The 26789-nt window shown below is 46.1% G+C and overlaps 1 protein-coding gene and 1 long non-coding RNA gene across 2 annotated transcripts; both read left to right on the plus strand.

The window, feature by feature from the left end:
- Positions 1-935: 935 nt before the first annotated feature.
- Positions 936-5902, plus strand: LOC144103829 (uncharacterized). The gene is made up of 3 exons (XR_013308330.1): positions 936-1110; positions 3371-3433; positions 5880-5902. It is a non-coding gene; the product is annotated as an uncharacterized LOC144103829 (long non-coding RNA).
- A 107-nt stretch (positions 5903-6009) lies between these two features.
- LOC144103680 (uncharacterized) lies at positions 6010-20051 on the plus strand. Its single transcript, XM_077636339.1, has 5 exons — positions 6010-6034; positions 8600-8821; positions 13888-14045; positions 15365-15652; positions 18157-20051. Exons 1-5 carry the CDS (start codon positions 6010-6012, stop codon positions 19735-19737), a joined length of 2274 nt encoding a protein of 757 aa, XP_077492465.1. The 3' UTR covers positions 19738-20051.
- Positions 20052-26789: the final 6738 nt, after the last annotated feature.

The following is a 26789-nucleotide window of genomic DNA, read 5'->3' on the forward strand; positions in this document are numbered from 1 at the left end:
CCCAAGGAGATCTTCTGAAGACTGTATTTGCAGCGGCCCCGAGACCAGAGTGGTAAGTGGAAGGTTTTGAAAGTGGTACTTCCGTCCACTGGACACCATATAGAAGGCTACCATGTGGAGCATGTAATAAACCGCATAGCTTATGTATTAAACACGTTCAAAGAAAGCGGTTATTTTCTTAGGATATTGCCCGTACCTCACAATAAGTCGCTCAGTTCTCCATGCCAGTACTGGAGAACTAAATTCGAGGCTGACGATAATCAGAAGAACAGCCACTACAGAGCAAACTCACTGGTTTAAACCATGTGACGCAGCGCGTCGTTGCAAAAATTTCTACCGGCAATTTTCCAGTCACGCTATAGCATAGCAAGGCCGCTTTCATTTCTTTCTTCTCTTCATCGTCGTCCACTGCTTCGTCGTTTCTTTTTTCTGTCTCTTCTATGTGTAATCCTTTGTGCACAGGAGCGCCATCCTTAGTTTTTGAGACAACCACTAGCCTGGAATATGTGTCGTTGTTGTTGTTAGCCTATCAAAAGATGGCACATACCCACACTGGGGGATCGGCCAAGAATCGGGTGGCTATTCACCTGAACGCAGTTAACAAAAAGGAAAAGCACGTGGGAGCATAACCCCGGTGAATTTTTCGTCATGAACAGAAAACGGATGAGTGTTTTGATATTAAAATTTTGAAAATAATAATAAAGAGAGTGATTAAATATTAATGATTTAGTCAAAATGTAATAATTGATAGAAAAGAAAAGGTTGAAACACTTAGCAAGGCAGTCGGTGAGATTCTATCAGGAAATTTTGAACAGCGGTGCAAACAGATCTGTGGCTGTTGGTCATACAAACCGTTTCAGTCATCCTCTTCGTCGTCTCCAAATGAATCAAATCCCCATCAGCGCAGCGCGAGCATCACGTGACACCTTGCAGCCTGAGCCAGTTGACCCGCATTTTTAGGCCTCCGCCGTGAAAGGATTTCCTTCGAAAAGACCGCACAGCCGTCCTTCCCTCGCAGCCGAACCAAATCGACCCTTGGCCAATACCCTGACAACGACCCTCCAGGACAGCGATTCCACGTGAAGCCGCCGCGGTTAAAGACCAACAAAGGCAAGCACTGGGCTCTTTTCTCCACCTAGCATTGACGCGAATTGCCGAAGCACTCGAGCAGACTGGAATGTGTCAATTCCTTCCTTCTTAGACCGCGTATTATTCCCTGTCACTGGGATATGAATGATATTTAGGATGCCATGCAACAGCATGCGATGTATGCACCTTGCGTAATCGCACGAAATCCTTGAGAGTATAAACGGCAGCAGCGGATATGGCCGCCGCATGGTATCAGTACCTGAGATTTCGCCCCAATCTTGCGGTCAGCCATTACGTTATACGATGGCCAGCATGGCGACCTGCAATGCTGGCTAACATTTCAGTGCCTCATGACACGTGCTCGAGACTTCATGAGTACTCGCGAAACTTGAAGGGACGATGAAAATCCGCTGGCGCAGATAATGGGTAAACTTCTGCGCTAGACGTCGCTCCGAGGGTTGGGCGTTTAGTCTCCATTGATGCCCCATTGACAAATGTGTGCATGGTTGAATAAGTCAGAAAATAGGCTGATAGTACATTTGGGTCGGTATTGTAGGATTTTTCAAAAGTAAATCAGACTGCGAAGGACACCGTAATGGAGGGTTCGAGATAATTGGAGTTCGCGCTTTGATATCGCACAGTACACGGGCCTCCTTTGAGATGCGGCCGCCGCGGGCGCGATCGAACCCGCGACGTTCGTTAACTGTGCGACGTCAGTGCTTGCTAAGAACCCTAGGGGGGCGTAATCATCCGGTGTTTACTACCACGGCGTTCCTCACAGCCTGAGTTGCTTTCGGTCGTTAAACCTATAAACCCAAACTAGTGTTTTATTTTTTATTATTCGCTTGCACATGGCCCGTTGCCTGAAGGGCCGAGTTTCACCTCCGAAGACAATGTTGAGCCCATTTTACGTTGGTCAACAGATGCTCTTTCATTACGTGGTCTGCATGCGTCGTGGTGTAAGTAATCCTGTGCCAATCCTCGCATGAGAGTTTCAACTCTTCCAGCTAAAAGCGGAAGGAGTTAGAGGTCTTGTTTAGCTATTTTTCGCTACGTGAGAATAAGAAAAAACCTCGACTTTAAAACGTATTTCTTGCGGCCTTCACTGCCTGGATTCGCGCTAAAGGATAGAAATTGCCCCTAACTGCCCTAATTTGCCATCTTTTTGAGTTACAGTTACGTCGGGCAGACACAGAAAATTAGAGATTAAAAAGACGTTTACTGATTTCTGACTGCCAATACATCTTGTGGCCAGGAGTGAGACACGGCTAGAGGTTTTCACTGTAAGCACTTAAGTAAAATAGCAATTGCCTGTTTGATATACTAAGGGAAACAAAGAAAACTTTTGGAACACTAAGGGGATGTCGGTGCATCAGCGATATGCATAAAGCCTCTCTTCACATTACCCAAAACTAAAGACATTAATCGTCACGATTAAAATAACTCCGTCTTCTGCCCTTTGTCCTTTGCCAGATTTTTTATGAACGCTGCGCAAATAGATTTGTGAGAAACGTAGCGGCCTTCAGATATAGTCTTAGAGAGGACAATGTGCATTGATAACAAAATAATAACAAGAATGAGTGGAAGAAGTGGAGGATTACTGTCTAGCGTGATCTAAAGCTTAGACGTTCGTTCCGACTAAAACAGAATAACAAATTTTTCTTTGCTTGACCACGCCGTACAGTTGTAACAACTCAAGAACAAAGCTGAAGATTCTCATCAAAAGAGGCCTTCCAACCAATGGCGTCGACTGATCTTTTGATGTCCTGGTTAATCCTCTTCTTGGACTTGCTACCATGACCTCGAGTGGGATGGTAGATGGAAGGGCATTAACCAATGTTTAATCGCATTAACCGCGGTGTCACGACAATCGATGGCGGCCATTGAATGGAGGCTTTGTTTGGAAAGGCGTCTGCCACCGCTTCTTTCTCGAATTGTATCCGACTATGGTCCGGAGCAGTCATGACGGTGCAGGATAGGTACATCGTTAGGCTGCTAAGCTCAGGCATTCGTTGCAGCCTTCTTGCAAAAATAAGCCACGGTAGAGCAGTTCAACAGCAAAAGGTTAACAATGGAGACATAAACATCATTTCGTGTTAGACTGTACGCGCCCTCCCTTCCTGAACATAGTAGTACCAAAAGTACCAGAACAGCACCATGTCGACCTTCAGCAAACAAAGTGGCATGATTGTTTCTGGAAAACACTACGTTTGACGCGCGAGTGTACACGTTAGAAAACTCTGACTTTATTCGAGTGACATGAGTGCACATGCCTTTGAAGGACCGAATATGGAGAGCAGCCAGCCACGAGAGGAGGGCGAGCGGACAGGGACGACGTCTGCAGGTGCGTAAGCACTTTCTTCCTTTGCATGTCCTGAAATGATGCCCTACGTAGTAAGGCTGGAAAAAAAAAGAAAATAAAGCGGCCGCTCGCAAATCTACTAATGCTTGCTAAGCGACAGCAAGTGAGCACTGTCTGTCACTGAAGAAACCCGAGAAAATAATGTCTTAATTGAAATGAAGAAAAATAGGGCACGGATTGGGCATTGAAAGCAAACGGAATAAAACCGATTGCCCTTTGGGACAACAGGATATATACCACTAGATCAGGTGGGGTGATGAGAGCAGGGAGCATGCGCGGATACGCTTTGGCTGGAGTTGGGGTAGGACAGGGCTAGCTGCAGGTTAAAGGGAGAGGCTTTTATGCTACAGAGCATGTTAGTCAAATGATGTTGATGACGACACCTAGTATTTAAAAAATCTAGCGACCGTTTGAGAAGATGCATGTTTTCGCGCATTACCACTAACCTCATGGACACTAATTTATCACTGTTTGATCTGTTTATGCCTCATAATTTACTAGAGATGTGCGACAAGGAGGAATATAGCACAGACAAAGCTATTTCGGGCCACGTTCACGAATATTTCTCTACTTGTTGCCCAGTGAAGTCGTAGTCGCAACGTGAGGACATGGTTTGCACACCTGCGCGCTAGGCACGCGACCAAATCAGAAAAGAACACCTGTGAAAGCTTTAGATGCAAAGAACGTTTGAAAATACTCGGCTTGTAATGCATTCGTTACATTCCCCGCATCTGCGCATCAGTCCTACTTTGACAGTTAATCATTCATCCTTTGTACACCAGGTGTCCCGTCATGGGGCGATGCATGTAAGGTGGAAAATAAAAAGTGACTGCCAGAGAGATGCTTATGAATAGGCATGGTTTTCTACAATGGTTGATTTATGTAAAACGGAAGTAATTTCTTGTCGGAAAGGTTGTTATAGTCTTTGGCTGTGCAGTGTACATCAAACGTGTCAAGGCCACTGGGTCTGTGTTTCAGCGATATGTTACGGCAGTTTAGACGTTTAGGAGGCTACCAAGCTTTTCAGAGGTGAACGTGATAGTCCTCCAACCCTCCAGAGAGATAACGAGGCTTGGGGCTGTCGTAAATGCCTTACTACACACCTAGAAAGCAGTTTCTATGGCCTGAGAACTTTTGGTCAACCTTGTACATTGTAAGAAGACTGTCAAATTGCACAGTAAGCGCGCGCTAGGGATGAACGGCGTTGACATGGCTATGCCAGGAAAGGAAGTGAGCTATTCAGAAAAGGTGGTTGTTCGTGTAAAAGCTGACAAAAAAATACCTGCCCACGGTGGCAACTTACCTACCGGGGTGGCAACTTGCCTACCGGGTTATGGGCTAGCTCTCCACCGTGGCAGATCGCAATGAAAGTAATTCAAATAAATTCATTTGCAATTACCACCTGCCTGCCATGGCACTCCGCATTCGGTCACTCGGGTCAAAATAGCCAGCGTCCGGAAGAACGATGTGTGCAAAAATTAGCCTTATGGGAGCGCTGGAAGAGCAACCTGCATTTGAGGAGCTTTCACGGTGACTTTGTTAAAAACAGCGACCTGCGGCGGTGGTGGCGCACTGCTTAACCACTGCTCCAGTAGGCGTATGAGGGCTTCCCGCAATCTGTAACTGTATGAAGAAGGTGTACTTGCGCCCGGGAGGTCTCTTGTTCTACCGCCTTGTACGCTCGAGGGAAGGTTGCTTCGTCCAAGTTATTAATGAGTGAGTGAAGGGCAGTAAGATGACGGCGTTATTCTAAAACGATGATGCTTGAGTTTAGTAGTTAGAAAGAACGAATATGTATGCACGGTGTCACTCGAGAAGGCTGGTTAGGTTACACAATTAGGAATGCAAATGGCACTAGCGTATTTGTTTTCCTCGCTCTAGTGTCACGTAGAACAGTACTAGTTGCTCCCCAAGAAAAAACATAATCTCGAGGCATGTCCAAGTAAGGCTTTGCTAAACTGAAAATTATGCTGTGAATTAGCGCCTTAAATGAACCACGCTGGAAGATGAATGTATGCTCAGTGATCATAGGCGGATATATGCTGCGTTTGTCGAGCACTATTAAGTTGAAAAAAACTGACGAGTACGCTCTTCATATGCTGATGTTTATTGACTTTTTGCGCGTTCTTCTCGGTGTGAAATAGCTTGACGTGGCCTCCCACGGCTCTGTACTACATATGCAATATTTAATATGAAAGACCATAGCTACCTAAGCGTTCGATATAGCTACATATGTGTACTTACCTTTCCATGCTTAGACTGCAAAGAATAAAATCTGTGGAGGAGCAGAAGTGACCTGAATCTCGTTCATAAGCAAATTAAAGAAATAAAAACTCAGAAAAAAGCAATAGTATTTGTACTTCATCCGACGAACTCGTGATCGCAACAACTTTCTTTAGTCCAATGTATCGTTTTTTTTTGTTTTTAGCAGTCGACGAGAGCAAAAGTAAGTTTATTCTTTCTTTGTTTTTTTGCCTGATGATTTTATCCGCAAGTGCACAACGTTATGCCCTCGAGGGAATACATTCCGCATTCTGTTCTAACACTGAAAGATAGCCATGGACAACATATGCGCTGAGCCCAGTAAATGCATCAATTTTTTGTTCATGGAAGCGTGCTTGTTATAGCCGCTGAAAGAATTTAGTAATTACTGTTTGTTACAAACAAAAATAAAGAGAACGCCCGTTTTTTTTCGCCCAGAACCTGGTTTAGAAAAACTGAAATCTACTGTGTCTAGGGCGCAGCGTTGGACAATGTCTGTGTGGAGCCAATTGCCTGCTTTATATTCCATGTTCTTTACGGAAACGCTATCCATAGTAAGTCTATGCCCGTTTACCCGTATTTCGTTCGCAGGGGCGCGTTGCTGTTTAATTATTTTGTATATATACGGGTGCTCTCAGCTTAAGGCCACTCGCATTGCAGTTCTCTTTTTTACTTACAGGGAAGCGACACAAGTCGAAAAAAAGCCGAGGTAAGGTCATTGCTTCATTTCGCGGATAACACGCAGTTGGATGTGGAGGTCATCATCATCATCATCATCATCAGCCTGACTACAGCCACTGCACGGCAAACGCCTCTACCATGTCTCTCCAATTAACCCTGCACTTTATCAGCTGCGCCCACCCTATGCCTGCAAACTTAATCTAATCCACCCACCTAATCTTCTGCCGTGCCCCTGCTACGCTTGTCCTCTCTTGGAATTCACTCCGTTACCCTTGAGGACCAGCGGTTATCTTGCCTTCGCATTACATGCCCTGCCCAAGCCCATTTCTTTCTCTTGATTTCGACCAGGATGTCATTAACCCGTGTTTGTTCCCTCACCCACTCTGCCCGCTTCCGTTCTCTTAACGTTACATCTATCATTTTTCTTTCCATGGCTCGCTGCGTTGACCTTAACTTGAGCTGAACCCTTTTCGTTAGCCTCCACGTTTGTGCCCCGTAGGTGAGTACCGGTAAAATACAGCTGTTATACACTTTTCTCTTGAGGGATATTGGTGACCTGCTATTCATGAACTGAGAGACCCGGCCATATGGGCTCCACCCCATTCTTGGTTTTATAGGTATTCCCTCTTGTGATCTGGATCAGCTGTCACTACCTGCCCTAAGTAGACGTAGTCCTTTACCACTTCCAGCACCTCGTTGCCAAGTGTGTTCTGCTGTTCCCAGTTGAACATTACTTTGGTTTTCGGCATGGTAATTTTTAGACCCAGCGTTCTGCTCTGCCTGTATAACTCATTGATCATGATTTGCCGTTCATCTCCTGAGCGCCTCAGCGAGTCAGTGTCATCAGCGAATCGCAGATTACTATTTATTCTCCGTTAACGTTTATCCCCAACTGTTCCCAATTCAGGGCTCGGAATACCTCTTGTAAACAGGCGGTGAATAGCATTGGCGAGATCGTGTCTCCTTGCATGACGCCCTTTCTTATTGGAATTTTATTGCTGACTTTATGGAGCACTATGGTAGCTGTACAGTTTATATATATATATATATATATATATATATATATATATATATATATATATATATATATATATATATATATATATATATATATATATATATATATATATATATATATATATATATATATCCTCCAGTATTTTGACATAAGGCTCATCTACACCCTGATTCCGCAGTGCCCGTATGACTCCTGAGGTTTCCACTGAGTCGAATGCTTTCTCGTATGCTATGAAGGCTATATATAGGGGTTGGTTATATTCTGCACATTTCTCTATCATCTCATTAATAGGGTGACTATGATCTATTGTGGAATATCGTGTAAGGTTGTCCTGACTCTATTAGCGATTACCTTAGTAAATACCTTTCAGGCAACTGAGAGTAAGCTGATCGGTCTGCAATTTTTCAAATCCTTGGCGTCTCCTTTCTTATGAATTAAGATTATATTTGCGTTCTTCCAAGCTACTGGTACGGTCAAGGTCATAAGGCACTGCTTATAATTTCTGAGGAAAACCAACTCTATGTTTGAATACCGTAATTTATTTTTTAAGACATTAGAGAGCACAGTACTGTTTCTAGCAGCTTGTTGGCCTGATTTGCGAAAAATGGTGAGACGGGCACAATAAAAAAAAAAGAAAACGCTGCACGGTTGTAGCAGGGAACTTAAGCATCAATCGCTATTGACCAGATTCTTTATCCCCGAACCACCGCAATCAAATCGAACCCCTTCCTTGCGATCGATTGCATGGAAGGCGGGACGCTGCAAGTGTTCTATACACAGCCGATTTGGAGCCCACATAATAATGAGGGTTCAGGGCAGCCGCAGCTAATACGCTTGTCTTTAAGTGTACAGAGAGCTATTGTTGCATAGTAATACAAGTATTGAAAAAGAGTTGTGGCGGGCCCCAGATGTATCTCGTTAACTACAGTTAAAACGGTTCTAACTTGCTATAACACATGCTATTTGAAAAAGTAGTAAATGCGCTAAACTTCGGTTAGCACGCTATTCCGATTGTTCTTTCATGTCAACTATAGTTTACTACAAGTGTTCCGTGTCGACCATAGGTTACAGGGCGGTTCCAGTGCCTCGCACATGTGTGTGTCAAGGGGGGCACACTCCCCAGAGACTAGAGAAATGCTACCAGTAGTGCAGATCACTTATTATCGTGTTTCCGGGCTCGCTTGTAGGTCAGGAGGAAGCGAAAGAAACTGAGCCGAAAAGCGAACAGAAGAGTGTGCCGCAGTTGCAGCACGAGGAAGAGTCCCGCTCACGAAAGGCACTGAAGGCACAAGAACAGAATCGGCCGCAGCAGCAGCAAGAAGAACAACAACACGGCGCAGAGCTCCGAGAGCGCCAGGAGAAGTCTGAGCGACCGCATCAGCCCAAGCAGAGAGCTGATGGTCGTCACGGTGAGTAAAAAGAGCGCCTCCTCACGCGCTTTAAATAACTACTACATACTAGCACTAAAAAAACACTGCAATAATAATTTATTCATACATATATCAATTTATTATTCATTTCTTTTCGAACTGCTAAGTTCTCTGAAAGATCTGCTGACTTTGATTTTGTGACAGCGGAATATCAGGCTTGCCTTAGTGGATTATCCCCAGAACTAATACTTTGGCAGCCGCCGCGGTGGCAGAGCGGTTAAGGCGCTCCGCTGCTGGGCCGAAAGACGCGGGTTCGATCCCGGCCGCGGCGGTCGAATTTCAATGGAGGCGAAATTCTAGAGTCCCGTGTACTGTGCGATGTCAGTGCACGTTGAAGAACCCCAGGTGGTCGAAATTTCCGGAGCCCTTCACTACGGCGTCCCTCGTAGCATGAGTCGTTTTGGGACGTTAAACCCCTATAAGCCTAATATTCTTGGCTGACATGATATCAGCGTCGGAACAACTCTTACCTTGCAAGCAGCCATTCCAACCACTTTAACCTCAATTCAATTCAATTCCATTTATTTCTCAGAAAATTCTGGCTGGCTGCCTGGAATAAAAGCTGAAGGTATACAGCTTGACGAGACTCAGGCAGCCGTTACAAGGAACCGCTAGGCAGACTCAGTTCAAGATCGTTACATGCGCAGAAAAAAAATGAGCAGATACAGTTGAAAATCTTTACATACATAAAATATAAAGTGAACACAAAGTCAGGTTACGGTTTCCACAAAAACAGGACGGCCAAAAGCACGAAATCATCATTAATGAAAATACGGAAGTGCAAAAAACAAATTTGCAAAAACATACAAGGGAACAGCTGTACTTGGGCGCGAAGGAGAAGTCAGGAATTATTTCTGAAGAAATAATTCACGCAATGGATTTCTTAGTAGGGTTATTCAAATCTTTATATCTATTTAAAATGATTTGAAGATTGTGCTGTAATGATTGCTTGGAACTCATAGTCAGTACGAAAAGGGGGAATCAACCAAGTGGCTGTGTTGCGAGTATCAACTGTGTGGTCGTTCTGTTTCAATAGCTCAGTGCCTTCTATCATTGACCTAAAGGATAACGACAGATGAAATGAAAGCAATATACGGAATTCATACATACTTTGAATTCTTAACACACTGAGCGTTTCAAAAGCTTGCCGTGTGTGGCTTAGGTAATCAAAATTAGCAAGTGACGCATGGCTTTCCTTTGAAGAAGGTAAATTGTTTCTAGGTTGCTTTTAGTAGTTGTCAGCTAGACTAATGAGCAACAACTTATTTGTGACACAAATAAGGCATTATATATTTGAAGCTTTATTTTAGCTGGAAGGAATGCGCGGCAACGAGCAATTGCAACTGTCCCCAACGCGAGATTTTTTGTTAACTCCTCGACATGCGAATTCCATGTAAGGTCGGAAGAAAATGTTGCTCATACTATGGTGTGTTCGTGAACAATTTCAATTTCTTCACCGCCACAAGTGATGTTTTCTTCTAGGCGAAAATTTTTGTTTCTTGTACAAAATAATATAACTTTTGTTTTTGCAAGATTAATTTTTAGTAGATTAACATCAGATCATTCATGCAGCCGATTAAGAAGTTGATTACACTTTGTGCCTAGTTCATTTACATCAGGACCAGAGAACAAAACCGTGCCGTCCTCAGAGTAAATAACGAATTTTAAACTTTTGTCAATGTTCACAATCCTATTTATATGGACATTAAATAGAAGAGGGCCTAGTACCCTTCCCTGAGGTACGCCTCTGATTAAAGGTAGTAGAGATGATTGGTGGTTTCTAAGACACACACACTGTTGCCTGTCAGCTAAGTAAGATTTTATCAGAGATAAAGGGTTGCCATGAGTTTCATAGATTTAGAGCTTATGAATTAGAATACAAGGATCAAGGGAATCGAAACCCTTACTAAAGTCTATGAAGAGTCCAAGGGTTATTAGTTTCCTATATTTTGCAGCACGTGTTCCTTCAACCCTATAGAGCTAGCTCAGTTGAACGTCCTTTTCTGAAGCCGAACTGTGCATCAGAAATGAGATAGTACAATATCGTTTCGAAACCATTAGCAAACGTGGGCATTATTGATATTGGACGGTAATTTTTTGGCAAGTTTTCATCGCCTCCTTTATATACAACTGACACCCTAGACTTTTTCATTGCAGTGGGACATTCTCCCGATTCAGTAGATAGGTTGAAAATATATGTAAGTAGAGCAGTTATGTACTCTAAATTATACTTAATGGGTTTGATTTGGATATTATTAATATCAAGCGCTTTACTGTTGTTCAAGGACATTAATGTTCTGTAGACTTCTGCCTGATCTGTCGGTTCAAGAAATATATTTTCAGCCCGTGAGTGTCCTAAATCTTCGCTAGTTATGTAACTCTTAGTGTGTGCTGAAGATCCAATGAAATGTTTATTGAAAAAATCGGCAAGAGCACGACCGGTAATTGGTTGGTTTCTATAAATCAGTTGATCAGGGACTGCTTCTTTTTTATATCTTCCTAGTGCACTATTTATTACTCTCCACGCTGCAGCTGGTTGGTGTCTATAGATGTTTACAAAACGTTTTTCATAGTAAGCAACCTTTGCTCGTCGCAGTTCAGCATTTATTTTTTCTGGCAGTTTTGAATTTTTTTAACACATTAGGACTTCGAGTTTTCAGAAATGAATTAAAAAGAGCATTTTTCTGCTTTATAGCTTTTAATTGATTGTGGGTCACCCAAGGTTTTCTTATCTTTCTTGTTAGCTTAAAGGTTATTATTGGGAACTGTTTGTGATAGATTTGAGAAATCCTTTCAAGGAATCTTAAATACGTCTCACTTTCACCTTCTGGCTAATTACCAAACAGATGTATTGCATGGGCTGGTTCCCAATTAGAAATTTACCTTATTGGTCCTGTATACAATGTTCTCCACTTCTCGTCTTCCTACCAAAGCGATTTATATTGTTCCGAAATTTCTCCCGACCATCCCTATTTTTTTCCTTGCCTGCAGAACAAAACTATCGTTTTCCGCTTTAATGTTCGCTTCTACGACGTCCTGGACTTGCAGCTTGCGCTGTCGGTACATGTCTCACTTTGTCCGCGTCATCTTGTCAGCCCGACGCTTTTCGCCAATGTGTTGTTCCCTGATGCCCGTCTTCTTAGTTCTGTTACTTCTTTGATGTGACATTCTATGAACTGCGCGGATTTTCTGCAGTTCCACTTTATATTTTTTTACCTTTTCCATTTACTTGCTGATCTAGCTAGTGAGTTTTTCATAGCCCGGTTAATTTGTTCGGGTTTCCACTAATTTTTTATGAATCGTTTTACAACGTCCGCCACTTGCTACCTGATCAAAAAGCATCTGTCACCACGCTGCAATAAACTGCCACGCTTGCATTACCCACGCAGAAGTTAATGAGTTTGTCTTCGTTCCCACGGTTTCGCTCCATTTTTATTTGCTGTAAATTTTCAATCAACCTCTCCGGGGCATTGCTGAACTCCCGGTATCTTAATTCGTGCATTGCTTGCCGGTCACATTTCCCTTCTCTCTTAACTATAACGACATTATGTTGATCCATAGCTAAGTAGGAGTTCCCCGTTAGTGCCAGGGTACCAACAGAGCTTCTCAGTGTGGCCGTCATGTCCCACGCCACCTGCCAGGTGGGAACCATCTGACTCACCCTGACAGGTGGCGTGTTGGCAGGTAGTAGCAGAGTTAAATACCGACTAACACTGCGAGTGCGTAGCAATGGACAACCGGAAAGTCGCTCCCACAGGAAGATCCCGGAGGGGGGCTTGCAGCGTAACATGCCACCTGCCAGCGGTGGTAGGTGGCGTGTAAAGAGCTACGCTTAAATTACCCATTACTAACTATGGTAATCATCTCCCAATCTTTACAAACGTCTGCTAATCGTCGGCCATCGCAGTCCAATTCACGGTTCCCCGCGGAGTATTTTTTCCCAACCGAAAAAGGACATTTGAAGTATAGTCGCTCTGCTCTTTTTCGAAAGCGCTTCGAAGAGGATTTCTGCCAGCCAAAAAAAAAAAAGACGTGCACGCAATAGAGGACCGCACGGGACAAGAGATAGACTAACAAATGAAATTTTAGAGCTCGCATTGTCGTTCGGCTGCTCATCTCAGTTCGAGTGATTGTATCCCAGCTGCGGCGACCACATTTCCAAGACAGCGGAATACAAAAAACACCAGTGTGTTGTGCGGTGTCGGCGCAGGTAGAGAACTCCTGGTTACATCAATTACAGCAAAGCCCTTCACTACTTCGTCCCTAATATCCAATATGTAGCTGCTTGACATTAGGCAGTTTTAGCTGTGCGTACGCAAGTTCGTGCGTACGCAAAGCGCTACGGCACTGCGTGCGTTACGCTGTCCGCTCCGAAATATAGTTTTAGCTGGCCGTGGCGTAGCCACCTTCATGTGCACGCGTAAACAGTAGCGCCATCTAGTGGCGACTTCAAAGCACATCAACGCTCGGTTGAAGAAAATTTCGTCCGTGATTACTGATAACTAGTGTGAGTGCATTCTGAGCCTCTTTTTGTTCCAAGAAGAAAAACTATGCAAACCGAAGAAAATGTGAGAACTGGCTAAAAGCCAGAAAACAGCTTCGCCAGGTGTCGTTGCTACGAGGAAAACACACTGCATATAGTTAGGCCTAGGAGCTTGAAAATCGCCAAATAATCTGAAAAACAGGGGCTAGTTATCGCTTATACCGCTGCGTGTGGGCAAGAGTAGGCGAAATAAAAGCGAACCGCTACCATCTGAGCGAGCTATTGCGTCGGAGAATCCAGCGGCGACATGTATTTATTCCGAAGCGGCCGAGCAGGCCGCCGCCATCTTGTCAAAGTTAGCGTACGCAAGCTACGCAAGCGCCGCAACGCAAAATCCGCTGGCTAGCGTGCGCCCGCAAGACGCAGGGCTTGCGCTTGCGTTCTGCGCATGCGCACTACCGTCCCCGCAAACTCCTTGCGTACGCTAAGCCGTTGCATACGCACAGCTAAAACTGTCTATTAAGCCGTACGCGCTATACCAATACCGTTACCTTGTTTTTAGGCCCTGTGCCACCTGCAGGTGACTCCTCCCGTCACACAAGTCCCGAGACTATTATGACTGCGTGCGTCTTAATCGCCGGCGCCATCATTTTCGGGGTTGTTCTCGCGACGAGTTCGTCCACGCGCAAAACAACCTGCGACAAGCCAGCCTGCCGTGAGGTGAGCAGTCACGCGACCATTTACGCAAGTATTCCCTTGAAAACACAAAATTCACTAGGCCTCTTGCATTACTTTGTCAGCATTTACCATGGTGAGCACCGTGGCACCAGGAGACGCTAAAGGCCTTCAACAAGAGTAATGTTTACCCCTGTCACACGGCCACCGCAAAGGCCTTTAAGAATCAGGTCCTTATATCCAAAGGCGTAAGGGGTGCTATATCGTATAGATTGGGATGATAAACAGCCCCCCCCCCCCCCGTCTTCTAAATGCGGGGGTTGATCTTTAATGTTGAAACTCCAACTACAGCAAAGGGCAAACAAAGATAAAATTGGAGGTGAGCTAGGATATGTTATGAAGTAATTTAAAACAGCTCCCTATACACGATTAAACGCGAGTAGATGTCACGCTCCTCGGAGTGCACAGGGCTCCTCGAACGTCATCCCAGAAATCGTCAAGTATACGCCCTTTTGGCGAATCGATGGCAGGCTTCTTTTGTGGTGTTTAATCGAACTAGCTTGACAGAATTATTTTCAAAACGCCCAAAAAGATCTATAAGTTATGTTAGAACATGGTACATTTTTGCGTTATGGTCGAAAGTAACTCTTTTACGCACCCACAGATTTCTGTGGGCTGTGAAAGGCCCTGTCCTTGAAGCAGGCCTACCTCCTTTCACACAGGAAACGGCTCCTTTTTCACGGTTTTCCTGTGTGAAAAGGCCTGGGGGGAATTCGGCAATGAAATAAGTATTCTCACTTAATGCGCACTCATGAAAGGCTGCGGAGTGGACATAATGAAAGCTGGTGATAACGCTGCGAGTACATTGTAACAAGCTTTTACGGCAAAATTTACAAGACTAATGAAAGAAGTCAAAAAGAATGACAACACAGCCGGTGGCGACAATGGTCGTTCGTGCCAAGGACTGCCTTCCACTGGTCCACATGCCGTTCTTAACGAATGCTCTTCGACAAAGCACCTAGCATGTCGCTGTAGTGCTGTAAACAAGACGGAGTCGTCGGTTATACTTCCTTTCAGATCATACTATTCAGGCTCTCGTATTTGAGATCAAAACACACATTGTTCGTTCAGTGACGTGAGCCGGGATCTTTTTTTAACTTCTGACATGAATCTTCTTTACTGTGAGCGCACTACTTCTGCAAGGGGATTATTGGAGAACGCTTAGAACGGGATCCAAGCTCAAACTCTTGAGCAAACGCCCTGTGCATCGTGTACTACGTTTTTCAGGCTGTGCTTCACGCGCAGTCGTGAACGAGGAGAATCACGCATGGCGTCTGGATGTGTGATTCCATCCTGGATTTCAGGTGCTGGACTACATGGACGCCATCGTGGACAAAAGCGTGAAGCCGTGCCACGACTTCTACCGACACGTCTGCGGCCGATGGATTGGGAACGCCTCGCTTCCTGAACCTCTCGCCTCGTCCTTCATGGCCGAGGTGCTGCTCAACTACACCGCCAGGAGGCACCGGGAGATGGTGGCGCGACAAGCACTGGCGGAGCCCGCCGACTCAGTGTCTCGCTACTACAACAACTGCGTCACTTACCTGGGCGTATCAAGGACCATACGCGACATAGTCGACAAGGTCTTGGAGGTGAGAAAAGGGCACCCTGCTTGCAGTGCTGAGAACGTGCAGGGTGCGTCTTGGGACAGATTTTACAAGGCAGGCAGAAAGTGAGTTTCAGGCAGCTTCTAGTAGTCAGATGCATTATCTCCTTCCTTCCTTCCTTCGCTTCTCTAGCGTTTCTGCCACAGATCTAGATTGTTCAGGCATCATCATTATTGCCGGTCACCTAGTGCAGACAGCGCCTCTTTTTTATTCTCATCACTAAAAGGCAATAAAGCCTTCAGCAAGGTGAAAATTTGAGCTAGTTGGTGCATGGTCATGCAGCAGGAACAGCGCAGCACGAGACAAAGAAGGGACAGGTGGGACAGCGTCGTGTCCCGCCTGACCCTTCTTTGTCACGTGCTGCGCTGTTCCTGCCACAATAAAGTCTGCGTTTATTTATTCTTCTGTCTTTAGGTCTAATATCTCGCTGCGCTGTGTTCAATTCTTTTCCAACGAATATTTCCTACGGCAACGCAGCCTACGAATTCTTTCAGGACATGATCTGATGCGGTGTGACCCGTTAAATGCACCTAAGCATTGAGATGTATAGCCAGCTAAAAAATGCGACCCGTTCAGATTCTTCATCACTAATATATTCCTAAAATTTTGGAATATGGAGTAAGGTATTAGGAGCAGTTATTTTTTTAATGTTTTGAATTAAAAAACAATCATTCAGAATAACACACTAAAAACGAGATTATCTCTGCATCATGCGCGAGATGCGAAATCTAAATGAAACATTCTGTGTGTGCACCGCCAGTTTCTGCACAATGGGTGCTTTTCTTCAAACTGGTGAAATAGCGGCATTTTCAGCCTCATGTGAGCACACGCGCGAGCACCGTCTATTGTGGCCAGTGAAGAGTACTTATTCTAATATTCCCTGATTCAAGATACGCTGTAAACCCAGATGGTGGCTCTGGCGTGAAGAATGTCCGTTCAGGGACAACGTACGCGTTTGCGTGAGCCCAAAGGATGCCTTCTAATTATTTTCTGAGCAATCAAGCCGTGCCGCCTATGTATAATAAGATGACCGCACTTCTAGGCGGATGAGGAGGAGGGAAAAACTTTATTTTAGGCCAACAATAAGTCTGCACTTTGAAGCCAACTTCAATAAGCGGGTATTTGTGCGCGTCCACAAATGGGGACATGGCGCCTGAATGCCGAAAATATAAAAGTGGCATTTTCACCCCATAATGCGTTGTTTTTGTGCACGTATGGTACAAAATGGGCTTAACTCCTTACGGACGTTGAAAACTATGCTTGTACAAAGAGAACGTCGTACGACTCCAGCGCTGTAGCATTTTTCATGAATATAGCCGATGGAGAAGCACTTCCGAAGAAGTGCGGCCGATCGAGCAGTGAAGACCCGCAGATGGTTGCAAAGAACCGCCACTTAGACCGCTGTCCACAAACACAACGCACTATGACCAGTGCTTAAAGTCAGGGAGGTGCGGGAGGTTCTTAGGCCCCCTAGCAATATTCAAAAAGAGATCTGAGACCATTCGTGCTAGATTGTAGAACGCATTAATCTGAAGGAAGCAACCATTTTCAGTGATGGTCAGAACATTTTTTGTCTATCGTAATGAAAATTTCGCTGCGGATTTTAGCAAGAATCATAATACTTTGTATGAAACCCAAGACGGAGAAAAATACAACGTGGCAGCACCGCAAAAGGGAGGATGAAAAAGGAGAACTCGTGCCCTTACACCATGGTCAGTTCAGAGCTGGCCACTAAGCTACAAGGCTACAAAACAATAATCAGCACACTCGTAGAGCGACGGGAGTGTTTGTTACAGGTCTCTGACATAAACTGATCAACAAAGACATTAGAAAATAATTTCTCATTTTTAAAAAAATAAACATGTGTAAAGCAGGCCGCAAGATGGTATCTCTCTCTCTCTACTTCTGCTCAGATCACTCGAGATGCCTTCCATGCAGCCGGACTTGAAGCATTACTTATTATGGAAGCAACCCTTGTCCCTAGCTTCTGAACACGTTAATTACACAACGATGTCGACGTGGTGGACGCACATCTAAAAGCCATGTTCGGGGCCCGAAATATCTAATATTCCTGTGCCTCTCGGCACAGAATCGCTGCTTTTATCTGTTTTATAAGTCGTGAACTGCAGAATAATTCCCTGAAGCGTATATTTTCAGAGCTAAACATTTATTGATGTATAACGATCAGCTACAAAAAGCAAGCAAATGAAGAAGTGTTTATGTTCATGTATCAGGTTTAAGGCGCTAAGTCCACAACTGTGGACGCCAATAAAATGTGCTTAAATATGAATATTTTTGCGAAATCTTTTGTACATCACTTTTACTTAGTCTATTGATCGTCATTTATTCAAAAGAAGATTTTTCCTTTCAGCAGATTTAATTGGCGCCTGAAGGAGATATAAACGAAACCGAACCATGCTAGTGCTGTTTTTATTAGCTAGAAGGAACATCTTGCAGACTCTAAAAAGGGAAACATTATTTTTCTGCAGGTGAGCGGCACGAAGTTAGAATCCTGGCTGAAGATGTCTTCTGACGAGACTTTTTTCAAGCTGCTACAGTTGTCCTTCCTCTACCGGCTTAACGCCCTATTCATAGTGACCGTCGGAACTAAAGACAACAAGACACACCTAGCAATAGACAGATGGAGATCCTTCAAACAGCGATTGCCTAAAACGGATAAAGACGGCCAAGGCAACACTTACCTCACAGCCGTGCTTAAAGCCATCGGAACCGAAAGCATCAATGACGTCATCGCTGCACAATGCCACACACTCGACGATAGTATCGGGCTGAACGAAACGCTGCGGCACAGGCAGCGCTCCCCTTTGGCGCCGACATCAGCAGCCGAATGCGCAGAGTTCCCACCTGATAAGTGGATTCAAGGGACGAACGCGCAGGAGAAACTGAAACTGTCTCCTGACACACACGTCCTAGCGAGAGATTTCAAAGCCATATGCAGGGATGTCAAGTCCGTTCTTCTACACAAGGCGCTGCCGGTGAGGACCGTGTATCCTCTTGCGCTGCTGGCAGTTGACTTCCTTAAGCTCGACTTCATGCTCAGCACCAAATCGCCGCAGCTTGAGGTAGAGGTCGTGCAGAGGATTTGCCACCAGGACACCATGACCACATTTAAACGCCTCTGGCCTCCGGCTCTGTCCAAAGTACTTTCTATCTCGCCGGACACCACCGAAGCAATCAGTGGCTACTTCAGGACCTTGAAGATGATGATTGAGGAAGCCGGTTTCAAATACCCGAAATGGGCTAACATGAAAGATCGAATCACCGCGCTTACCAGAGCGAAAGAAATGCGCATATCGACATTCAGCAATGGTACCCTTTCCAAAGAAGACCTGGAGAACAGCCGGTTCCAACAGAGTTTGAAAATGAGCGGCAGCGACTGGATATCCAACAAGGCCACAGTTCTGAGAAGAACAAAGGCCCCCGATGACGTGGATGAGGACTCCACGATGGCCGAGGACGAAGAGCACTTGGAGACCGCTGAGGTACAGTTGCTGGCAGACGCTGCAACAAACACCGTAATCGTCCCGCACATGTTCGCTGTGCCACCGGTCGTTTTCCCGGACGTATCTGCAGGCACCTACGCCAACCTCGCGATGTTCGGCTTCCACATCGCCCGGAAGGTGATGTCGCTACTGCTCGGGGTGCGAGGTGCCTCGCATTGGTCGAAGGAGACTACCGGCTACTACGCAGCAGCGCAGAGCTGCTACGCGAATAATTCTGGCGCCTTCCACAGCTTGTTGGAGGACGCGGAGTTTGATGAGGCGGTCGGAGCTGCCTTCGCTTTGAGGGTTGTCCTTCAGGTCGGGTTCTTGGCTGCGAAGACTGCACCCGCCAGCGAAGCCCCGTTTTTTTCAATGGAGCTGTTTTTCCGACGCGCCTGCCTTTCTCTCTGCGCTGGCGGAAAGACGCGGGCTGACTTCAATTCTCTCGACCAGGACACAGCTTCGGCCGCATGCACGCTAGCTGTATCGACCATGGAGGCGTTTCACCGTACGTTCGGCTGCAGCGGTGACGATCAGATGGCGGCGCCATGGCGCTGCAAAATTTAGTCTTCCGCTGTGTTTAGTGCAATAAAATAGCAGCCACATAAATGCGCGCCCGGACCTAATAAGGAAGGTGTCTAATGTCTATTAGTTTGTTTTTTTCTTAGCCCTCCAGAAGTGTCGCATGAATCTGCGCCAGTTAGAACGAACTATTAGAAACAAAAGGAACATACCCCCTCCACCCCGCCTCCAGTCGTTTCGCAATTGATCTGGGTGCCTCCGGACTGCACACCGAGGAACTGCGCTGGTCGCGGCACCTGGCGACCATCGTAAGGAGGCACCCGCATGCAGAGCGGCTCGGTGCGGAACACTGAAGGGAGAAATTTACTTTTATCCCAGGTATTGCCTGTGCTTTTCACTGCTTCTGAAGTTTATGCTATACAACCAACTCATCCGCTGTCCGCAAAATATGAAATCTTCGCAGCCAAGAGTTTCTATTGCTTCAGTGTGTGAAACCTCTGTTGGTTCAAATCGCAGCTTCTGCGGTCGCTTTTCGATTAATGGTAAACGTTAGAGCCTGCGTTGTATGTTATGTTGGTTCGCGTCAATTAACCCATTATGGTCGAAATTAATGCGGGCGCCTCCACTAATGCTTTACTTCTGGCTTATGTGGAGCTTCGGAAAAAAAACCACATGTCGTACCATTCCGTTCTTTTCTGCAGGCGGTTCTTTTGCATGGTACTGAGAGTGACTTTGCTGCAACACTTAAAGGAACCCAGAAACGGGGTCTCGATAAAGGTGCGCTATGTCTGGGATCTAAAAGACGACGGTTCATAATTATCCGCCAGCAAGAATTATTTTAATGCGTTCTGTGGAAGCTGAGTTATATGCAGACAAAACTATGCACTTCCGTGTCTTCGCGCCTGTCCCTCTCCTCTCGCACGCAAAAACGGCGGCGCTCCTCCGCCGGCCCTACTCACTCGGCCCCTCCCCTACCTCCGCCGGCTGCGGCGCCCGCGGAGTGGCCGCGGCCGCGGTAGCGCGTGACGTCTGAAAGAGTTTGGCGCTGTGAACCAATGATAACCCCAGCTGCTGACGTCATTTGCAAGACGCGACGTCGTCTGCCAGGTTCTTGTGCGAAAGCCCGGCACCGCGCGTCGCAGCGAGGTGCAAAAGCGGGAATTTTTAAAAATGTATTGTAAATTTACCGTCCGCTTCTAAGGTCCCGTACGCGGCATGGACGCTCAGTGGCCTGTACTCTACATAGTACAAGCATTTTAAAGCCAAGCTCAAACACCCCTTTCTGTGGCCCTTTAGCCGCAGAACTTCCGCGTGTAAGCTTCGAGTGGCAGTGTAAATATTCATACAGAAGGTTCAGGTCGTGTATGTTGTATCCTGCATTTGAATTCGACAATTTCTAAGCCTGTGGAGGTGTTTATTGGTCAGGGCTGCGTGCCATCATTTAGGTACAGGGCGCCGTTGAGGGGGAAGCGAGTGGTTTAATGGAGCTTCGCTTGAGAACGCCGGCAGAATCACTCCACAGTCTGTTCCCAAGTTCTCTTCTCTCTCGACACGCGTGTCGAAACACGCTATATTGCGGCAGTCTGCCTGCTATCCCGACATTCCTGCATTTGTTACTGTCCTCCACACAGTTTTACACATCTCGCAAAAAGGCACCTTGGCATCCTTAAAGAGTGGCCTGGGGCTCCAAACGATGCCGTAGCGTACGTGCATATGCTTGTAATTTGCGGCTTAGTGATTATGCGCTTGATGCCCTATAGAATAAACTAGACAGCGCCATGCACTAAACAAGTAACTACCGAAAAGATGCCAGGATATATATAAAATTGCTTGTGCTAGCGCATTCCCCTTTTGGGAATTCACTTTATTCCTTCGAAAAGGCTTAATTTTTGCGCACCCAGGGAGGTGTTCCTGGGCGCAATGGCAATGTTAGTTCCTTAAAGGAATTGGTACAGGTTGCGGAGGGAATGTTTTTTATGCCTACCGGGTGGTTTTAAAAGTAGCCCCTCGGTAGTAATTTTACTACCAGTTAGGAATTAATGAGGAATTTATTTGATACTTTTTTACTTAGGAACATATGTCCATGAGTGTCCTGCTCTCATTGAAGGTTCTCTTGAACCTAATGCACTTGATGCCTTTGAGCAAGAGCCGAAGTGATACTATACAAAAATTTTATTACAACGCATACGTTCTGTTTTGCAGTTACAGTACTATAATAAGACATTTTCCACTCTCAAGGGATGAATGAATAAAACCGGGGTGGAGGTGTCACGGGAAGCATCAGGCGACTTAATACAGGAAGGTAAGTAGAACAGGACGGCGGCACTGCACGCTATAGCCAAAGCGACCCTGCGACGGCCAGCCATGGCTCAAGTAATCCATGACGACTTAGCGGTAGCGCCAGCAACATGGAACATCCGCGCTTAGCCATGTCGGTGGACACGTCTTCACACACTGCCATTCCCGACATGCACAGCAGTCCCTTCCCACCCCGGATATGAAGATCATTGCTGTCGCTATACCTGCATGCGCCAACCATCACAAGTACTGACTGCCATCTCCGCGCACCACGGCCGCAGTGCGCGAAACTGCCGTTCTAACAGCCCGGGAAGCTGTTTGAGGGAGCCCGGTAATCCATGAAACGAGCGCCGCAAGGTACGTGTGAAATTGAGGGTGTCCCGTACACACCAAGCCGTCCTTAGCTGCAGCGAAAAAAAAAATCCAGCTCCCGGGCGGGCGGCTCCGGCGGCGCGCGCTCAGAGCAGACGAAACGGGTGTTTGCTTCAGCGGGCACGCCGGGATGTTGTATGAGTAAAACGGCAACAGTTCTTGTCGGTGTCAGTTCGAGGGCCGTAATACGAACAGAGCTGCTACGCGCAATGCGGTATCCTTCGCAATTTGCTAGACTAAGATAGGGCGCAGGTGTTTTGTTCGAAATTACGAAATCGATTACAAGTGTTGCAGGGAAAGGTGAGCAAGGTGAGAAGTTATTGCCGCTTGTTGCCTTCTCGGTTGACGTGTAGCCATAAACGCTGCGCTGTACGACGCACGCGTTCTCCTCCAGCATTTGAAACTTAGCGTGGCCACATACTCGACGAAGGTGAAGGCATGTTTGCGGTAAAGAAGCGCGCGAGAGCGCCCTCAATGAAAGGCAGGCGCGCGCGGCCGAACGGGAGTAGTTTCTTTCCAGGCCGCCAGTTGCCGCCAGCATGATAGTGGCGCCGCGGGCATGTGACCTTTTCTGGTCGCCGCTGACAGCGGAGTTTCCACTCCTGTATAGTCTTCCTCCGTGGCCCCGGTTAATGTCGACGCGTTCTATGATTTTATTTTCTTTACGGTGCGGCTCAACGTTTTTGTTTTCTTTAATGCGAAAGCATTACTAAGCTTTGTTCTGTGCGCAGAACGTGTCACCAAAACGTGTCCGCAAAATGTGCCACGTGTAGTGACGTCATCACCTGGTAACGTCACTGCTGTCACTCAGTAGTAATTGGCAGTATTCACGAATGCATTCACCAAAATTTTGAGGAACCGTTCGTCGTATAACATTCCGAGTGGTGTCATAGCATTTCTCTTGCATATAGCTCACATGTTGCGGTCAAGCTAGAGGCTAGATCGCGATAGGGGTTCGGTCCAGTCGCATATGCACCTTCAATTGTATGCTTTCTGAGACTACGCGTTTCCTTAAGGGGCGGTTAACGTGTCCACCGGGATGTCGAGATGTGAAGTTGGAGGGGTTTGGACCGATGACATATGCACCTTCAGTCGCATGTTTTAAGGCACGGTTGAGGTGTCCACCAAGATATCGAGATCTGAGCGACTGTGTTCTTTCCTTTCCTCAAAAACTTTGCCTTTCCTAGAAACCCATGCTTTCGCATTCCTCCACGTAAGAAGACATAAGTTCCCTGAGAGTTTTTAACGACACTGTTAGGTTGTCCACTGAAATCGAAGAAGACGATGACTCTACTCCACAAGCTGCCATGTTTTGAACGTATGGCCTGCCAAGCAATTCTACTAGAGAACATTTACCTTGCCTACTAGTGACAACGAGAGCGACTCATTTTATTAGAATACATCAAGAACAACTGTGAGGCCGGTGGGCGTACAGAAATGGTGGTGGTGGTGGTGGTAGGGGTTTTATTAAAAATAATAGTAAAAATGAAGGAAAAGATTTTTGCTTGCCCCGGCATCTGCCATCGATACTGAAGCACCTGAGCTGGGGCAGCGGAAATAAAGGATAGCAGGCAGAATGGAGAAATGAAATGAAAGAGGTGAGGAGACAGGAAGAGAGGATAGGGGGAGAAGTAATATGTACAAACTATTTACACAATAAGAAATGTGTATAAGTTGTGCGCGTGATTAGTTCATTTTAGAGGAATTAAATAACACATGCGCACAGCACTGTGTTGGTTACAACTGGAGTGGGGCGTCCAGTTATTAATCGTTCAAGGTAGAACTCGTGGAGCGTTCGGTCACTGCGTGTAACTAACTGATGGAGAACAGACGGGACGTCAAGCCCGTGTGTTCGAGGAATGCACAGAGGCTCAACAAAGTTCGCTCACGAGTGCGCGCACTGCCCTGCGGCCACAATAGCGTCTTGATGGAGTCTGGTAGTATGCCCTGCGCCCTATAGGCCGCGAGCATATCGCGACGAGCATCGGCGAACGCGGCACAGTGAAGTAGCAGGTGTTCTAGTGTTTCCACTGCACCGCATCCGTCACACACATCACTCATCGCGATTCCGTGACGCACCCGTCGTTCCTCGGGCCACACGCAGTCAATGCGCGCGCGGTACAGAAATTCCTCTGAAAACCTTTTCTGGAGAGCAAAATTATCTTTATTAAAAAAGAAAACTTCTCAATTTATTAGGCACTGATGGAACATTGCAAACTGCAGTACCCGCTCGTATACACCAAAAATGTATCGTGTCAATTAACATAAAATTGAACATATGAAAAATTTGAAAGACATCACCAAAGGCATTAAACACTGTCAGCCGGTACGCATGCAGAAACGGCTAAGAAATTGCAAGGGCGCCTTACGCCGCCGAGAGCAAATCATGGAAGCACTTCAAACATTATCCGAAGCTGGTCATCCTTTGCATATCCTTCACTGACCAACTTGTCTAGGTTGAATGAAACACTCAAATAGTAGTACGGATCGTTTGACTGCGAAGGCTTCTGCATACAGCTTAAATAGCAAAATTCTCTCACTTCCAGTGCAAGTTGATTGTGTCCATTTGTGTGCAAGATATTCATCTTAACCTTTTTCCGGAAGGGCCACTGAAGAGCTTCGTCCATTGCACCGTTGTGTAACTGAATCCCAATGTAGAGTTCCGCAGTGTCGCCGGTTTGAACGATGCAGAAACAAGGAGTCACACAGTAGCCACGTAGGTAAACTCGACGATCACCGTACTCTGCAATGCCGACCTTGCGCGCCTTCTCTGCAAGGGACTCCACACCGTTTACAGTAAAGAACTGAGAGGACAACTGAGGCAGTCTTTGAGACTGGTAGGATATTTGCAACATTATCTGAGCACTTAGTTTGACTCTTTTTTTGGTTTCTTCGACGGAAAGCGAAACTCGTGCTATAATTTCGCGGTTCTGACTGGAGATACTTGTCCACCGAGATACAATATCTTCGTACGACCTGCTTGCACTCTCGGAAAGCTTTGATATTTGCTCAAGATTCGAAAATAAGCAATCATTTGCTTTTTCAGTAGTCACTGCGATCTCGTGTATACCTTTCGCCAAGCTATCAAGGCTTTGTTCAAAAGGTTCTGCCAACTCATTCTGATTTCCTTCCATCATTGACCGGATTTCATCAGCAGGTCTTTCAGTAACGTTCACCTTTCTAGTATCTATAGAGCTGGATCCTGTTTGAAGCGCTTCCCCACAATCGCCTTTTCTCTGAATAAAGTGTACTTCCACTGCTTTTGCTAAGATATTTAAGTTATGAGAGAGTTCGCCGTGGCTGTCGCATTGAACCTTTGCAGCGGTTCTTAAACGTCCGAGAAATGTCTTCATTTCTTCCGCAATCCCCTCCAACACCCCTTGCAATGACGTCAAAGTCACTGCCTCGTCCATGCCAACCAACTGTACATCCAATTTGGTCGCCGTTGTGCCACAGCCAGACTTCAGGTGCGCGAAGACGTCCTTGCTAAGTATCCTGGCCGAGCACGAGGGGCACCGGGTTAAGTGGTGCTCGCATTCGCGCTGAAAGTGCGAGCATATTTCTGCAGCCGTCATCACGTGCTGGCAACCGTTTTCTTCATTCCAGCACTTCACCTGTAAGAACATACGCAAACTTGTAATTCATGAAGACATCATAACTTCAGCTGCTAATGGCGGCTTGTCGACAGTACTTGTCGACAGATGGCGAAACAGCATTGTTTAAAGTGGAGGAGGAAACGGCTGAACACTTGATACTTTTCTGTAAAGGACTTCACCCTACTGTGGAAAGCAGCGGGGCTGATTTATCCAAGGCATTGGGGCTTAAGGAGGGTGAAGGGAAAGTAGATTTTAAGCGGGTAGAAGTAACCAAGCGAAGGTTATCTGATTGGTGGCTAAAATCAAGAGAAGAGTAAAATTTCATGTCATGGCTAGGTGGCTTGAGCCACCGCCCGATTTAAAGGGTTCAGCCGTATCTATCCATCCATCCATCCATCCATCCATCCATTCATCCATATAAGTCCTTCATGCTGATAAGCAGCCCTTTCACGACTAAGTGCCTCATCGTGAGGAATCAGCGTTTAACCCGGGTCTTTAAAGCTCGCATGCGTGACGCAACTGGGCGTCACGCCCGTTTCACGCAGGCCTACCGAGCCGCAAGCCATGAAAGCGAATCTTCGTATTTTCGCACCTTGACCACACTCGCCTCTCTTCTTTCGTTTTGCGTGGTTGGCATCTGCTCATCGAAATAAGGTAGGGCGTGAAAGCAATAAACCAATAACGGCCGGCTATGAAATCACTTGACCGAGCTTAGCTGCCTCAATTGTCGAGGCACACCTCTAAACAGCATTAAAAACTTCAAGAGGAACCAAAGTTAGGCGGCCGTTTTTCCCGTGTCCCTCGCACACCCCGTGTTTTTCTAAAGGCATC

This window comes from Amblyomma americanum, chromosome 9, assembly GCF_052857255.1.
Source record: "Amblyomma americanum isolate KBUSLIRL-KWMA chromosome 9, ASM5285725v1, whole genome shotgun sequence".
NCBI lineage: Eukaryota > Metazoa > Arthropoda > Arachnida > Ixodida > Ixodidae > Amblyomma > Amblyomma americanum.

What these genes read in the sequence shown, in the direction of transcription:
- LOC144103680 (XM_077636339.1), top strand. Translation starts at nt 6,010, where the DNA reads ATGGACAACATATGCGCTGAGCCCA. An exon ending in ACAAGCCAGCCTGCCGTGAG is followed by an intron (nt 14,046 to 15,364) that starts GTGAGCAGTCAC and finishes CCTGGATTTCAG; the next exon opens with GTGCTGGACTACATGGACGC. An exon ending in TAGTCGACAAGGTCTTGGAG is followed by an intron (nt 15,653 to 18,156) that starts GTGAGAAAAGGG and finishes ATTTTTCTGCAG; the next exon opens with GTGAGCGGCACGAAGTTAGA.